The sequence below is a fragment of the Penicillium samsonianum genome (assembly GCF_028829775.1).
Source record: "Penicillium samsonianum strain IBT 33392 chromosome Unknown utg000004l_segment0_segment0, whole genome shotgun sequence".
Taxonomy (NCBI): domain Eukaryota; kingdom Fungi; phylum Ascomycota; class Eurotiomycetes; order Eurotiales; family Aspergillaceae; genus Penicillium; species Penicillium samsonianum.
In genome coordinates this window covers 1,483,616-1,500,418 of record NW_026643262.1, presented here as the reverse complement: position 1 = coordinate 1,500,418, position 16,803 = coordinate 1,483,616, and the positions used below count along the sequence as shown (strand labels likewise).

The 16,803-nt window shown below is 50.3% G+C and overlaps 5 protein-coding genes across 5 annotated transcripts; 3 read left to right on the top strand and 2 right to left on the bottom strand.

The window, feature by feature from the left end:
• Positions 1–52: 52 nt before the first annotated feature.
• N7471_007486 (uncharacterized protein) lies at positions 53–3,567 on the top strand (the record flags this gene model as incomplete). Its single annotated transcript, XM_057280205.1, has 6 exons — positions 53–626; positions 689–2,065; positions 2,172–2,732; positions 2,785–2,861; positions 2,922–3,162; positions 3,368–3,567. The coding sequence occupies 6 exons, from the start codon at positions 53–55 to the stop codon at positions 3,565–3,567; spliced, it is 3,030 nt and encodes a 1,009-aa protein (XP_057134465.1).
• Positions 3,568–6,113: 2,546 nt separating this feature from the next.
• On the bottom strand, positions 6,114–6,560 carry N7471_007485 (uncharacterized protein; the record flags this gene model as incomplete). The annotated part of the gene is made up of 1 exon (XM_057280204.1): positions 6,114–6,560. The coding sequence occupies one exon, from the start codon at positions 6,558–6,560 to the stop codon at positions 6,114–6,116; it is 447 nt and encodes a 148-aa protein (XP_057134464.1).
• Positions 6,561–7,927: 1,367 nt separating this feature from the next.
• N7471_007484 (DHHC family palmitoyltransferase) lies at positions 7,928–9,579 on the top strand. The gene is made up of 5 exons (XM_057280203.1): positions 7,928–8,082; positions 8,146–8,626; positions 8,679–8,802; positions 8,868–8,908; positions 8,966–9,579. Exons 1-5 carry the CDS (start codon positions 7,971–7,973, stop codon positions 9,519–9,521), a joined length of 1,314 nt encoding a protein of 437 aa, XP_057134463.1. The 5' UTR covers positions 7,928–7,970; the 3' UTR covers positions 9,522–9,579.
• A 1,143-nt stretch (positions 9,580–10,722) lies between these two features.
• Positions 10,723–11,097, bottom strand: N7471_007483 (uncharacterized protein; the record flags this gene model as incomplete). The annotated part of the gene is made up of 1 exon (XM_057280202.1): positions 10,723–11,097. One exon carries the CDS (start codon positions 11,095–11,097, stop codon positions 10,723–10,725), a length of 375 nt encoding a protein of 124 aa, XP_057134462.1.
• A 2,287-nt stretch (positions 11,098–13,384) lies between these two features.
• On the top strand, positions 13,385–15,622 carry N7471_007482 (uncharacterized protein; the record flags this gene model as incomplete). The annotated part of the gene is made up of 2 exons (XM_057280201.1): positions 13,385–15,299; positions 15,369–15,622. 2 exons carry the CDS (start codon positions 13,385–13,387, stop codon positions 15,620–15,622), a joined length of 2,169 nt encoding a protein of 722 aa, XP_057134461.1.
• Positions 15,623–16,803: the final 1,181 nt, after the last annotated feature.

Sequence of the window (16,803 nt, the reverse complement as noted above, 5' to 3'; positions counted from 1 at the left end):
TCGCTTTTGAGAATCGTAGAGAATACATCTCTTTCATTTCTGCGACAACATCATGTCTGACCAACCTCCCTCATACGGTGGCCATCCGAACTATGCACAGCAATGGCCTCCTGCATACCCCTCGATGATTCCCCCGAACTTCCCAGTCAGCTCAGATTACTCTCAAATCCATCAGCCACCGGCGACAAATCCTGGGCCGACCTTCGACTATAACATGGCAAGCGTCAACGCAAATGCGCGAATCCCAGGTTCAAATGGTCCTGGAAACTCAGCATTCGTTCCGCCTCAGTTTCCCTTCTTCAACCAGTTTGACGCCTCACAATTCCCACCTCCTTTCCCTCCGATGCCGTTTGCTCCGTTGAGCTACCCCCCCATGCCAACAGGGTCCTCAAATTCCCCCATGCCGTATCAGGGTATAAACGGGCATGCCTCCCACCAACTATCAACACCAGCCGTACATCTCAAAGACGTCCCAGTTCAGGCAGATAATCACCGTGAAGAAGGCGAAGTTAGTGAGGAATCGGAGGAAAGGTCACTACACCTGACGACGCGTAAGCCTACGCGCCACTACTTGGACTTGGAAGAAGGAGAAACCATATCTTCTAGCGCACAGTCCGCTAGGAGTAGTGGGTCACGTATTACTCCCACGCTTCCCTATGTTTGATTATATTTTACTAATAACATGCAGCATACAACCCTCCTTTGTCTGTCTCAGCAGACGCGAGCATGGTCCACCATACGATGCAGCCTCAGCGGCAGGTCCCACCTGCAACTGTCCCAGCCCCTCCACCTCAGAAATCAGTGGCACAGCTACGAATTCAAGCCCAGGGCGCTTTGCTTAGCTTGGCACCCCATAATATCCGCTACAATGAACTGGTCGCGGAGGGTATCAACCCTATGATCTTGAAACGCCTTTACGAAGAAGTCGGTATCAAGGTCACCACATCATCTGGGCAAGGTCCACCAGTTCCCGAGAAGGCCTCCGCCGCGGCTGCAGTTGCTAGCAAGGGACTAGGATCTAGCAAACCAGCTGAGGTGCCCAAGATAGCGAAGGAGAAGCACCTCACCACGAAGTCGGATTTGCCAGTGTCCCAACCTTCTGCCCCATCCGCCGCCCCTCCTTCCAAAGCCGGCAAGCCTCTAGAGCGAAAGGAACTTATCGCCCGGATGTTAGCTGAGAAAGCTGCGAAGGCGACATCCAAAGAGACTTCACCAACTGGCAGTGCGAAATCCCCCTCTACGATACCAGTTGATGAAACCCCTCCGGTTCCAGAGGAAACTTCCGTAAAGGAGAAGAGAAAAGCCCAGACGGAGTTGGCAAGGCAGCGAATTGAAGAACTCAAAAGACAGACGTTGCTCAAGACCCAGAAATTGGCCCAGGCAAATCTGCCGCCGATCCAGTTAGAATCTCCGGCGCCAGCTATTCAACACCCGCTTCCTCTTCGACCTCCTGTACCTGAATCTCGTCGCTCTGCTGGGCTTCCGGGACTTCTCATGGCTGGATTGGAGCAGGAGCCACATGAAACTCTTGCCTCTGATCCGGGACAAGTGACCGACCTTGACTCAACACCGTTGTCTCGAGCAACCCAACGCAAGCGGCCTCGGGCTTCCGATTTCGATGAGCCAGTTGCACCTCCAAAGAAGCATTTCAACCCTGCTGCGACTCGGTTCGACCCTACCGATAAACTCATAATTGCAATCAGCGACGATGAATCACTCTACGGCGATGATGAGGACGACAACATGGAGTTGGATTCAAGCCCAGAGCAGGAACAAGTCCCAATAGTGACCTCGACCATCGTCAAGCCTACTATTCAATCAAACCCTCCTGCCACCCGGGCTTCGACAGCTACACCACAAGCCCCTTCTAGTCTAAGTGATCAAGGAGACATTCGACTTAAAGATATGGAAATTCAAGCTATGCGCCGCAAGATTGCGGAGCTGGAGCTACGAAGGAAATCGAAGCTCGCTGCCAGCCGAACCCAGTCACCTCGCACCCTGGATGACTCTGGGGCATCATCGTCCGGCGGACAATCCAGTGTGGTCGCAGCTACTTCTGAAGAAGGTAAAGTTATTTCGATATTTCTTCCCTCTCTCTCTCTTGCTGGGACATGTTCATTCTCGAGTATAATTCGAGAGAGAACCTTGCGTTTCAACTAACCATTACCCAGATTCTTCAAAGACTAAACCGACGTCGGCCGCCCCTGATACGCTCATGCCGGTTGCCCCTGTTGCTCAAATAGATGCACTAGCCGAAGTCGCTGCCACCCAACAACCGCTTGAGGAGGCCTATGCTGACGAAGTGGCAAACGGTGTAATCGATAGCACCGCACAGACATCGGCTTCATTCGAGTCCGATTCTTCTGGGTCAGCTATGCATGAATCTGATGACAGCAGCAGCAGTGATAGTTCCGATTCGTCCAGTGAGAGTGAGGACGAACCTGCTACCTTGCCAGAGCAAGCCGATGTCAACCCTACTACTGTGCCATCATTCTCAGAGCCCATGGAGATTGACTCTTCAGAGCGATCTGCGTCTCGCAGCTCGCCCTCTGCCATCACCCATCCTAGTGCAACTTCTGCCGACGAATACGTTTCTCAACATCACCTTAGCGAACAGTCTCAGCGTGAAGAGTCTGCGGAGTCCGACGGTTATGAACCCCCAGAGCCTGATGCTGATGCACAGTCTGAAGGCTCGAGTTACAGCCCTCCTCCATTCAGCCCAGCTCTTTCCGGTCTCGTAGAAAAAACCCGCAGTCTCGGCACCATCATTTGACTTGACTCAAGCTGATGAAGAACTAACCAGCACCCCTCAGGTGTCAGACCCATTACCTCGGTCGGATTTGCAGGTTGGCGCTCCTGGCGTATGAACACTACCCTTCTCAGAGGAAGTTTCTGGTTACCCCATACTAACCCCTATCTAGACTGAAGCATCGTCTGCCATTTCGGAGCAAAGATTCACGCCGTACACCAGCCCACTGCGAACTTTCAAGGCTTATCGCTACCACCCGCATTATGCCGAAGACGTTCCGAGTGGCTACCGCTCGCTAACTTACAGTCATAATATTGATTCCATGAAATACATGTGTCCATATGAGTTGGCCGGGGGTGTCTGTAATGACCGATCCTGCGAGTTTCAGCATCTTCGGGACATGACTCTAAGCGGTGCGTCGACATGAACAACGTGCAACACCCCACCTCGTCCTCGAGCTCCCCCACCGGCGTATTGCACTATCTAGTCTGTTTCTACTTTCTGTTTATTGCTCTACTGCCTTCGTCTCTGCCTCTGCTTCCTTTCCTTCCAACTCATATGCCCTCTCTTTTTTTTACCCTGTTCGAATGCTGACCACAGAGCCGTTAACCTTGACAGACGACAAGATTCTCGTCCAGATGGGCTCTGTCCGAGAGGGTCAAACTGAAGAAGAAAAAGAAACATATCTCACTGGTCTGAAAGAGATCATCAACGACTTACGGCGTGACAAGGTGAAAGATTTCAACACTGTGGCCTCTGAGATAGCCGCATACCGTAGGCGCTTCCTCCAAGACCCGTCGCGTGTCTTGTCCCTGTAACATTCTCCCACATTCATTGGACCCTTTCAGTCCTCTCCAGGTGAGCTGTCTTCCATCAGTCTTGTGAACACCACCATCGAAGTTCCTTCGATGGCGGGGAAAAACATCATCACACCACATGGACTCAGACAACCCTCGCCATGGCCATGACGCCATCCATCTTTCAATACGATATCCCATGCCACTGCCTCTTTTCAAGGCTCTCGCGTTCATGACCGGGCTTTTCCTCTGCATCATTAGCCAATTCGGCGTTTTCTTCCCTACATTCCAATTGCATTTGATCTGCGCAATTGGGGGCCTCGTGCTCTTTGGAGCCACCTTTTCTTTCCTTTTTTATTTGTTGAATCTAGGCTCTGGGGCATTCATTGCCCAGTGACCCGACAAAACGGTGTTGGGGCGTCTGCATCTCAGCTACTGGTCGTAACTTGGGCAGTCTCGGCGGTTTCGGCTCTGAGGGAGCTCTGGCTACTGCTAATCTGCACACCAAATGGTGCGGTTGTACCACTAGAATCTCGGCGGGTTTTCGCAGAACATATTCATAGCAATCAGTCAATGTGTATTTTTTTTTTCTATCCAACCGTTGGTCTTTTGGTATCTTTAGTAGTAATGAAATAAGCACCAATCACCTCGCAATTGGCTTGACTATGCATAAGCTCTGAGTCAATCCATCCTTCCGAAATAAACTATGTTCATCTAGAAAACACGCTAAAACCATTGACTCATTCATGCATAGCCAAAAGAATAGAACAAACTTGAAAATAAATATAAAAATATACTCTCGACAATCTGCAAAGAGCTTAGCTAGACACCCCACATAAACCCACATATGTCAGATACATATTCTCAGCCGTGCACCATCTGAGCTGAGAAATGCAGCAAGAAAAGATGTCAAATCTAAAAACCAAGTCTAGACCCAGAACGAGTGAAAACCCTATTCCCTTACAAAGTAAGAACAAGAAAGAATATGTGGGTTCGAGCGGCTGGTGGATGCTAAGTATAGCGTGCAGAGTCCGGTCGGGGAGATTGGGGGCCAGGGTTAGTGTGACTGTTTCAATATTTAGAGATTCAGAGATAATAATAGTAAAAGTAATAGAGTGTATACGGTGAGTTTGATCTTTTTAATATTCACTCTTTTAATCAAAGCAATGCAACCATGACATTTTTCCTATTCCAGGAACAGATCTATACGAGTTGAGTCAGGACAAGGCAGACCAGCGGACTGGATGTCTTGGATTTAACAGATTCTTGCTGATTGGCCCGGGGCTTCCTCGCACTCGGTTCTGTATCTCCTCTTGTATTGACATTGTGTATGGAGTACATCGTAGGTCCATGTAGCCATATAGCCATGCTAGAGATAGATCCCGCGCCCCAGCGCCCGAGGGTGAAATAAGCGACCGGGCAAAAATTGAAAGACCAAGGAAACTGCCAAGTAAAATGCTAGTAGGCAGGATGAGTTGTGGTTATGGTAGTAACTTGCATCTACGCGAATTCACAGCATATACGGGAGTCCCAGGGGGATGGGACGACAAGCGCATCCATAGTGGGGGAAAGCCAAGCAAAACCTGTCCTGGGGCGCACAGTCCAGCACAGCCTCAACGTCCTGGAACTGCCCAGGTGGGGGCTACGACAATGACATAGTTGGGAAGCGGGATATGGGGAACTGGGAATAACATCATAGAACATGCCATAGGGGGCTGAGTCTATGCCAGAGTAAGAAAATAAGCCGTAAATAGGTGAAGGCTTAAGGGTAAACAGGTAAAAAGAAAGGCCAAAGAAGCGGAGAACAAAGAAAAATGGACATCGCTTGTGTTAGCTTCCGAGTACCAAGACCGCTTCTTTCACTATGGGCCATAGGGCTGTTGCTGCAGATACCAGGCCCAAGGAGCGGTAAAAAGAACAGGAGAAGCAGACTAGTTCATCTTGGCTTGCATTGCCCAGGTGTTGTACATGCATCACTCAGCATAGCGGGGTCCATTTTTGGCCGAGCCGCAAATTATTCCAACCAACCATGATAACTCGAGGCCTTGCCCGTGAGGCTCAGTAGTACAGGGGGTTTGCTGCATGCCCTGAAGATCACGATGACTCTACTGCTTGGCATCTAAAAGAGAAAGAGTACTCCGTTGTAATAACCATAATATTGATTCCATATTAAGCAAAAAAAAAAGAGAAACATATCAAAATGAGAATGAGATTGAAAAAGAAAATGAAAATGAAGCGGCCAAGGCAGACCCGGGGATTCCAGCCCCGGCATTGCGCTAAACCAAATCAGGAAGCCGCAAGTATACAAAATTCTAGTCTAACAATAACAAAAAAAAGAAAAGCATTACACCAGGATATATGCTCATGACCCATGACCCGCTTCGCATAGAAGTATTCCAGAAACAAGGAAAAAGAAAATCATCCAAAAAAGCAACAGTAGAGTTCGGAATCACTATGCCGAGCCGTCAGCTTCATGAACCACCGAAATGCTGAGTGAGCATCGGAGTCACTTACCATTGTATTCGTAGTACCCTGTCTCGACCTGCAAGACGGCGTTTCAAAAAGTCTCACTTCACATAATCGCAATTGCTGCAGGCCATGTGGTTGCAGGCCACGCACTGGGGCTGATGGTTGTAGATCTTAGGCCCATCTCCGCATGCGCAACAGATGTACATGTAAGTCTCACTGTTGTGCCTTGTTCCAGGTAGTGATGCCGGCGAGATGCCTGTGCAGTCGGCCCGTCGTAGAGGCCCTAGACCGGGGAGCTCTGGTACGATTATTGGCATGGCTGTGGTCTTCAAGGTTGGTGTGCGAGGTGAGTGCATGTGGACGGCAGTTGGGTATGCGGAGACTGGGTTGCTGTTGTGGGAGTGCGAGTGAACGCTCATGCTGTCGGAGATCTTCTCGTCGACGCAGCGAGCGCAACGGAGTTGTCCGCACTGAATGCAGGCGTCGTAGAGAGACGAGTTGTGAGGGCCGAAGTTGCAGCCGCAGCAGTACCACAAGGACGCCATTGATGTTATGGGTTGGATGGATTGAATTGATATTAGAGACAGGATGGATGGTTTGATGGAAGGCAGAGTCGAGGTCTTTATAGTTGTAGAGTTGGAAAGGTCTGGCTGGACTGATACTTGGATGTTGATTGAGTTTGAGAATGGAATTAGATTTAAGCATGGGGGATCATGAAAGCTATATATCGTGAAGAAATTAGAATAGAAGTAATAGAACCAGAAGCGCAAGGCAGCGTTCCTAGAACAGTCAACAGGCCAGGCTGCCTTGCCAGATCCACATCGGGTTAAGGCCATTTGTTACCCGGGCAGTTATTGGGGCAATGGGTGAAAGTTGACCTTAGTTGCACATCACCCGCCGAGATGGGTTGCCCAAGGGAGTGGCTTAGTGTAGTCCGGGGCCCTGTCATTGTCCAGGGCACCATAGTCGCGCCTAGAATGTGAGGAATCTATGATTCATTTCTGAAGACTAGGCGTTTTGAGTCAAAACGGTCCCACTTTCCAGGGCTAAGCAAATCCTCACACCGTCTCGAATGGGCTGGCTTACCCGGGAGAATGTATGGGCGCTCAACGGGTCCTGGTGACTCGGGTGCCCCGAACAAACGGTCTACATCTAGCGTCATAAACTCGAATTCCGCTAGGGATTGATGCCTTGGTAAATGAACACGATCAATTGGTTTCCAAGGCGTGCGATATACTCCACTCTTCCCTAGTTTTCCAGGCACCGGCTGCTTCGAAAAGCAAAATGAAGAGTCATCGAGTCAGGTGTCGCGCCTTGACCAGTGTTGCCTAAGTCACCCAGGCTTTGGTTTCTTACACCTGAATATGATGATGAAAAATAAAAATTCCGTTTCATCATTGTTGTTTGGAATATTATTTTGGTGCTTCTTACAAATAACAGATTACGAGATGCTGTGAAACCCGAAGGCTGATTTCTAATTTGAATTCTCACCCGTGAACCCGTGGAAATTCCATGCCATGTGCCTTTCTAGATACTCTATCGAGTTCTATCGAGTACAACCGTAATACCGTCAAGATCTAAAAAGAGATTAGAGCATGAGGTGATCTGACATTTCTCGTTAGGCCCTATCTGACGGTCGCAGCTGAGATTTATCGAATGAGTAATAGTAGGTCCCGCATTTCCCGTGTCGACATAGTAGCTGAGGTCGTTGGAGAAGGGTGATATGTATAGGTGTTTCAAGGTTCTCCCGATGCCCCGATCCGTGGGAATGGGGAACGAACCTTGGAACCCCAGGGACACGGGCGCCTGGGAACATCCCCGGCTAGGGAGCTCCGATTACGTCAGGTTTGCACTGTTTGTTTCAACGACTTCCCTACGACTCGCTCCGTCCGTGCAACCCCCCGAGGGCATTCATTAATTCATGCATTTCATATTGCTGTATTGACTCCGTATATATGGCGTCTCCCGCGCAGAAGCGCGTCAACGTCGTTGTATCCAGGCTCATTCCGCCTGTGTTACTCGGCGCTGTGATATACGCTTCCTTCACGGTCACGAAACCATTATGCAGTGAGTTTTTCGTGAATTTGGTCCAGAGCTTCTTTAACAGGAAACTAACGATGTGAAATCAAGTCGACTATCTAATTCATCCATTACCCTCCTATAACCGAGGCCCCCGAGTCGGCGCTGGCGCCGCGATCATCGCGACCTATTACGTCCTTTTAATCCCCATGGTCATTTCATATTTGCATCTTTATTATCAAGTCCTATGGAACACAGGATACCTTCCCCTCGGTGAACAAAAAGTGGCAGAGGACGAGAACGCAAAGCAATCGAACCGCCGTTGTTGGAAGAAAAGCACACGCAAACCCGATCCGGAGAAGACAGACCAGGCAGACGCGGATGTGGAGAGAGGGTCGAACTCCACTGCGGTAGGCACCGCAGTTCAGTCAGATCTTGGGTTGGAGAGCTTCTACACAAAAGATGTTTTCGTCTGCCAGGCAGACGGCCGGCCCCTGTGGTGCAGTACGTGCTGTCAGTACAAGACAGACAGGGCGCACCACTGCCGCGAGTTAGGTCGCTGTGTGCGCAAAATGGATCATTTTTGTCCTTGGTATGATAATAAGACCTTACCACAAACCCAGTGTCCAGCTGACAGAATGCAGGGTTGGAGGCGTAGTGTCGGAGACATCGTTCAAATTCTTCATTCAATTCGTTGCTTATACTAGCATATTCTGTACCTTTACTCTTATAGTTTTTGCTTATTTCACAGCGGAGATCCGACGCGAGGTGAGACTTCCACGAGCCAGCTACCCTACCAATTCACGTGAGCCTGTCACTAACATTTTAACCAGACCGGAGGAGTAAACCCCCACTGGTATGTCTGCATTGGACTGTAAGTGCTCACCCACGGGATACTACGAAATTTACCAGGTCTGATAAAAGCCACCAGGAGCGGCCTTTTCGCCTTCTTCACCGCCGGAATGACCCTGAGCTCAGTTCAAATGGGCGTTTTGAACATCACAACAATCGAAAACCTAAACCGACGCACCGCCGTCTGGACCCTCGCCATCCGTGTCCCAGAGTACCTCCTCGAACGACTCTGGGCAGCCGAGTCCCCCTGGGCCCCGACATTCCGCATGGTCTCTTACCCACTACAAGGACCGTCGTCTCCAACCAAGCCGCAAACAACAAATCCCTCCACAGGCGAACGCCACGTCTTCGCCATCCTCCACACTCTGCCGGGCGAGAATCCCTTCGACCTAGGCAGCCCATTCAAAAATCTCCAGCAGGTCATGGGTTACAATGTCTTCGATTGGCTGCTGCCGATTAAGAAGAGCCCTTGTGCCGACCACAGTAGCATGGAGAGTCATTTTGCGCTGGGGCCCGTGGTGACCCGCTTGCGCCTAGAGGCTGGACTGGCCCCGCCGCCCGAGAACGGGGCTACTGTTCCGCAATCCCCACATTTGGGGCGTAGCCACCGGGAAAAATCTCCTAGTGATCGATAACTAGTTCGGGGCGCTTGGTGTGCTTCGTGCATGTTTTGGATACCTTGCTAATTAATGCAATGTGTCTCCACTATATACACTATTGGCCTGTTATGGCTGTGTTAGTTTATATTCCGATAGGCTGAAGCGCCGGGCAACCGTAGGGCTGAATATCGTCGCTATTACGTACAGGTCTCCCGAGGTCGGCATCTCATTGACCCTTTAATACTAGAAACTTGAGCCATTGGATGGCAGACAAACTAGTTAAAGAAAGAGATCGGGCAAAAATATGTTCTCCCGGTGCATTCCACACGTTCAGGGCGTTTAACCCGGTGATCCTCTAGTCAATATTTCTCTACCACCCATATTTATATGTCGTTTGTAATCCAATGATATCATTCATGCATTATATTGATTATTCACTTGGCTTTTAAAACTCAATATACGGAGGCAGGCAGCATGGGATACCCGAGGAAGAGAGTTCCCTCCCCTTGAATCTCAACATAGCAAGGCAAAACCAGTAGACTGCAAGAGTATATGACAAAGATCTATAAAGCTAATGCCAGCGGAGACCTCCGGTACCAATTATATGACCTTAGCAGTATATTTCCCATAGGCAACTTCGCATGTCTTGAAATTTGACTTATGTATCTTCCGGTCTCCCACATAGGTAGGCCTGCCTGCCGGTAGGACAGTGTAGAGAAAACAAATCTCTATGGATATTCATAATCGACCATTTATCGCCTTTACAAATCCAATCACTACTATCTTAAACTTAGAAAACATCTATGAAGTCTACAGGTATAATACGGCACCTTTTATATGTAATAGATGGGATATATATATCCTAGATTATCCTGGGATATCTATCAATTCTAAACAAATAACTACCTATCTATACTTTTTATATCACTCTCAATGCTTGTGGTTCCCATTTGGACAGGCGGATCGTGCGCATCATCGGACTGTGCCCGAACGTTATCCAGGATTAGCATGAGGCGATCGTCTATAGTATATCGCCCAACACGCTAAGATGCAACAATGCTCCATGGCAACAAACCAAAGAATGACCAATCAAAGAGAAAAAGAAACAAGAAATATGACGACCAAAAAGCAACAAAAGAACAGAAAGGAAAAGGGTAAAAAGGAAAAAAGGAAAGGAAAGAGACAAAAGTAAGCAAAACTCAAACATAACACCAAGCTCCGCACAATCTATCCCAATCTAGGGGACAGTCTCTGTGCTGCAACTGCCGCACTCAGAGTGCGAGCAAATCGGACATTTCTTCTCCGGTGCTAGACTGGGATTGACCAAATTGGCGCATCCGCAGCACCTCCACCATTGTGGCACGAGTCTTGGGGCGCCGGTAGACAGGTAGTCGGGTGTGGCCGTGAGCACGGATATGGCATCCGGGAATGGAGACAGAGTTGATTGCGCACGATACATCAGCGGGTTGCTCAGTGCATCGGCATAAGAGGAATCATTAGGCCGGGTCAAGTGCCAGACACGCAAAAGAGGTGTTGAATTCTGTCCTTCGCTGTCGGTTTCGGTAATCGAGAAGTTGTTGGACATAGCGTTGGACATGGTGTAGGAAGACATAGTGACTTGAAGCGTTGAATGGATAAGCTGATTGGTAGAAAATATAGTTTGATTTGGCAGATCTTGAAGCTTTTAAACGAGTTGACTGAAAAATTGGGACTGTAGATATAGTTATACCAAGCCGATTCAAAGTTTGATTGTATAAAGCACTGTGAGAAGACCTTTAAAACGGCCGTGGTCGACAATCTCTTTATATCGCAGCGCCGATACACAGGTGTCCATGATCTGGGCTCCCATTCCAGCACCGAAATCCCGGGTATAGAAGCCCAGTTGAAACCCAAGGTGAAGGCACAACTCCAACAGCCAAAGAGCCATGACCACGAAGTCGAAACCCCATGCCTAGGGAGTAGAATACCCAGCGGGCAAAGAGACACAGCGAACAGCAGCTGGAAGTGCTTAAGCAGCGGTGAAGGGAAAGCGAAATCAACCAGCCAGAACGAGAGAAACGGCGTGGCGGCACACCCGTCTTTTTGATACCGACATGTCATATTCACCCGCGACCCAGGTCGTGCTCAGCCAGCACTGCGCCTAGCAACCCACGACCCGGGCACCGGGATATGGTATTTTGCGGCGGGACCCAGGGATACAAGGGACCCAGAAGCTCTAGTCATTAGTGCTGGCGTTAGTGACTAGATACACACCGTGTTCGAGAGGGGGTCGGGTTATGATGGGAGTTGTAGGTGTGTTGCCCGCCTTCCACCTGAGGCAGGCCATCCATATTGAAGGTAAGGCTTCTATTACTGGGTGGCCGGGTGGAGGCTATCCTGTACTAGAGCAGGTGGGTTGTTGGGCGTTTAGTTGTAGTAGCCCGAGCCTTTGCCTCGTGCGGGTTCTTGTGTAGAGTATGCGCCTCGGTTGGGGTGTCTGGCTCAAGCCTTTCCCGCGGGTGCGAGGGTGAATCGGAATGGGGGATTCGTCCTGCCAAGTGCACTCTGTTCGCCTTGTTCAGTAGCTCTTGTTGGTTTCTTTGATCATTGTGAATGACATATGCCAAGACAGTATTCATGTATTTCTCGCTCTTCCTGGGAACAAATGCACCTGTGGGTGGTACAGTATGTGTATAATATTTGTGCGGGCAAGGTGGTGGTCAGGGGTGAGATGAGGTTCGTACTTCGTAGGGGGACCATTCTATGTGATGACTTTTTGCTGGCTACGAACCATGTGCTCTTATTGAGCCTAGGCTTGCGTTTTACATCGGTCCCAGCCGATTGGAAAGAAGTATCTGAGTGAGATTCTTTGGGACTTTGTCGAGACAATCCAATTGGATATTATGAATTTAAATATGTTAATAATAGCTTGTTGTTTTTCTTACTTTCCACCTTGAAGACAAAAACGATAAGCAAATTTCCTAAAAATGGATGTTCAATGAAGTCAAGGCCACCTTAGAGTCGTCTGAACAGATATTAGGGTGATTGCAGCTATGACCTCATTCCCACGGACAGATCGAGCCAATTCACCCAATTGCACAGCCTCTATGGTTGAATCTTAATTAAGTTGGGAGAAAACGTTAGGTATAAAAAAGCAGAATCCAGGGGATTTATACCCATGATTTCCCCCTCTAGATTTCACCAAAATATCTTATAATTTTTTTCCCTTTACAATGCGGCTCAAGTGATATCACACCAAACACCAGTGGATCCTCAAACCTTTAAACCCACACATGTCTCCGGGATTTGCCCGGGCGAAACAAAAAAATGAAAGAGAGCCTCTTGACCGCCTGTCGGGGAGTGTTTTGCATATGAAGCAAGGGAGTTTCATAGTTAAAAGGGCGGGAACACATGGCATCCACGGTTGACACTTGGGAGTTCCAAAGGTTCACACATTCTAGATCCCTGGAATCATATTTATATACAATTTCTATTATTACTTCAATGTTTATGTGTTCAATGTTCTCTTTCATCTGAGTTGTTCACCACTCTCCTTGACTCTGACTTGAATAACTCAGCCCTGGGAAAATTCCTTGGCAGTATTACTAACCTTTTGTCCAACCCCAACCCACTTTTGCGTCATTGTTCACACACGTTTCGTTTTGACACACTTCTGAATCCCCTTTGTTGAGTTGGGCAACTATTGGGCTCCAGGCTTCGTGTCAAGGCCCCTCCAATTTCCTCGACTTGGTACCGAATCTTCGCCGAGCCAACCGACCAGGTTGGGCATTTCTACATAGCCCGACTCGGATTGTTAAATACTCATCTCCCGAAGCCGACCGGACAACAGACTGTCACACCTGAATTCAACCGGTCAGGCGTTATCATCATTTGTACCCATCGCATCTACTCGTCCCAAAATGTCGAGTCACTACCGAAATCTGTCTCCCAGCCGAGGCCGACACTCCATGATTGATCCCATGAGAGCGTCAACCGGCACGGTAGAACTAAACTCTTCCTACGACCCTTATGATGCGCCAAGGCGCTACGATTATGCCGACTACCCGTCTGATACTGGATATGCCAGTGCTTTTGGGTACCGCTCAGGGCGACCATCGAAACTCGAAGCCCACCAAATATCCTCCCATCGAGTCCGTGATCCGACTGCATCCGCGAAAAAACGCACCGAATACACAGTGCAGCCCCGCACCAGGCACAGAAGCAACACATCGACGGCAGCGGACTATGAGACACCAGTGCGTCTAGCTGTACCTTCCACATCGCGTCAGCATCTCTCGCCCGTGCACCACTCAATCCATCGCCGTACCCCGAGCCCTCTTCCCACAGATTCTGGCCATCATATAGTCCCTGCTTCCCCTCGGCATCCCGCACATCGCCGAATCCACAGCACCGACTATGCAAGCGACACGGGCCATATTGACCCACGGAATGATGGCAGACACAGGATTGATTACAGTGCGCATCAACACCGTGTCCATCCGCCACCTCGTTCACCACGCTATCCAGCGTACGACGGGCTGAGGAAAGGCGACGACATCGATGACTTTGATGCCTATTCATACACCAACGCCCGTGAGCAATTCGACCGAGACTACCCTGTCAAGCCGCGCCATCGGGGACCGAGATACTCGCTCGATCGGCCGCTCAGTAATACTGGCGTGGAAGAGAACTCCCAGTGGACAGCGCGGAAAGACCGTCATCATGGCCCACCCCCGACATCCTGGGGCCTTGACAAGCTCGGGCGTGAACGGCCGCGAAGCTCAACGCATGGCAAGGATGACCATCGGGACCCGCACAGATCGAAGGATGGATTCCACGATCAAGCCCTGGTCGCCGTGCCTCAAGAATCTGATGGTGACTACCCTTCCCGACACGACGAGCGTCGCCGCCGCCGTGCCCACAGAGCGCGCCACGCGAACGATCGGGAGCACCACTATCCAGAAGACCACCATCCCAAGCCACATGACGGCGCGCTTGCTACTATGGGACTTGGAACAGCGGCCTTGGGAGGCGGATACTCCGACATGTCGGACTACGAACACCACCGTCCGTCGCGACGAAAGCACAGACGCCCACACGGCGAGCATGAGCACGATGCCGTCCAGCCCCCATCGCGGGAGCTGGTAGCAGCAGTTCCAGCCGATGAAAGAACCAAGCAAGCCTACCTAGACCCCGCCGAGGCCCGTCGCCACGGTAGATCGCGGCGACACTCCAGGCGGCGGACGCACAGCGATGACGCCGACACGTCAGACGAAGACCTACGAAACTACAGACGTGAGCCCGCACGTCGCACACACAGTAGCACCGACACCGAAAGCGACCGCGACCGCGACCGCGACCGCGACCGCGACCGCAGTCGAGACCGCTCGCATCACAGGCGAGACCGAGACCACTCGCGTGGAAACCGCTCTTCTCGCTCCCACCGCATGCTGGAGAATGGCCATGCAATTGAGCCGCGACGATCGCCGCCGGTTGACATGGCCAAAGATGACCCCAGAAGACTTGTTGCCGTCGATCCGCCTGCTCCAAAGGAGCCCGAGGGTCCTCCCAAAGGAATCCTCAAGCCTCCGCGCCCGGCATTCCCAGAGGAACCCAATCCCGTGAGGGAGGGGGTCGCTCCCCTCAAAGACGCTCATAAGCAGGGGATCCCGCCGGGAGCTCGCTGGACGAAGATCGACCGGCGGCTCGTGAATCCGGAGTCATTGGAAGCGGGCAATGAACGGTTCGAGGAGCGGTCGGATTATGTGATTGTGTTGAGAGTTCTGAGCAAGGAGGAGATCCAGCTGTATGCTGTGAAGACGCAGGAGATCAGAGGTAAGTCACGCTGCTATATATATCTTGGAATCCCATTTGAAGTGGAATACTTACAATTGAATTGAATAGATACCCGACACAAGGAACAGCTGCGCGAGAGACGCAAGTCCAGAGATGAGACTCAACGCCACGGCCGCCGGGGCGAGGAGTCTTCCAGTGACGATGAGGACGAGGGCGAGGAAGAGCCCTGGAAGCAGCTCGAAGCAGCCCCTGCACCACCCGCACAGAAGATGTCCTTGCCGTCGCGCCCACGCGCGTCGACCAACTCAATGCATGAGGCTGAAAGGCCCAGGATGAACAATCCGTCTGCTGCGCCGGTATAGGAGAATCTTCCAATGTCTCGAAATTTGGATATGCCCCGCAGGGCCTGGAACTAGCATCGAGCCCGTTGAAACCGCAATGGCGTTCGCACAGCGCATAGGGGCGAGGAAACCGTCGGTTCACATGTTGGCTTTAACAAATGCAACTAATGCACCTATCCTTCCGGGGACGAAGGCCATGCGACAAGCCCCTGCAGGCCAAGCAAGTACCCATCCAGTCTACGCGGCTCGTAAGGTACTCGGTATAAACCTATCTTAGACTCGAATTATGTCTTTTTCCTCTTCGGGTTTATTCCAACTTACACCGCCGCCATACCAATCCATGACTGCATTGTATGCACTCCGTACGCACCTTTCATATTGTTTGACAGGACGTCGAAGATCAACAACGCCTGCACATGCAACGCAACATGCCGCTGGATTCTTTCCGAGCCAACCAGACCCCGGCGTCTTTAATTGCGGAGCCCAACGATGATCAATCGCTAGGCCACCCGCACCCGCATCCACAGTCATCCATATTGGACCAGATACAACGAACACGAGTCTAGCTCCGACTCGCGTGGCTCATTGGATGAATCACCGGGGCCTTTTTTTGTTTCTCTTTGCATGCGCTGCTTTTTCCACCTTTGTGTCACTTATCTATTCCTGGATCGCTCGATGCAATGGGGTTTGCGGATGTAGTCATATCATTACATTATCTCGATGGGACCTCGGGAAGAAGGAAATTAAATAGCAGAGTCTGGAGCTGGACTTCCCCACTTCGAGATGTTTACTTCTTTCGTTGCGTTGGTATGTGCGTCTGCACCTATGGAGAGCACGAGAGCGCTAAGGAAATACAAATCAAGCGCCCTTCCTAAAAGCGCAGGAGGGGAAATGTCAAGCAAAAAGCAAATAAGAGCGCCACTGCAAATGCAATTGTGTCAGGATGCAATGTTTTCTTTTTTTTAATTTGTTTTGTTTTCAAGAGTATGGAGTAGAGTGGTGTCTGTCTCTGCCATCCCATCGGGGATTATCCAACAGCGCCTAAATCTCAATAATTTTCAACCCCTCCCATTCTACGGCTGATCGCCGAAAAAGAAAAAGAACTACCAATCCCACGGGGGAAACACAGATATTAAGAAAAAGTAGAAATAAAAAGGGGGACACTTAGATTATCCTACATGGTTACATAGTGGCTGCAGGTT

What these genes read in the sequence shown, in the direction of transcription:
- N7471_007484 (XM_057280203.1), top strand. Translation starts at nt 7,971, where the DNA reads ATGGCGTCTCCCGCGCAGAAGCGCGTCAACGTCGTTGTATCCAGGCTC. An exon ending in GGTCACGAAACCATTATGCA is followed by an intron (nt 8,083 to 8,145) that starts GTGAGTTTTTCG and finishes TGTGAAATCAAG; the next exon opens with TCGACTATCTAATTCATCCA. An exon ending in CAGCGGAGATCCGACGCGAG is followed by an intron (nt 8,803 to 8,867) that starts GTGAGACTTCCA and finishes CATTTTAACCAG; the next exon opens with ACCGGAGGAGTAAACCCCCA.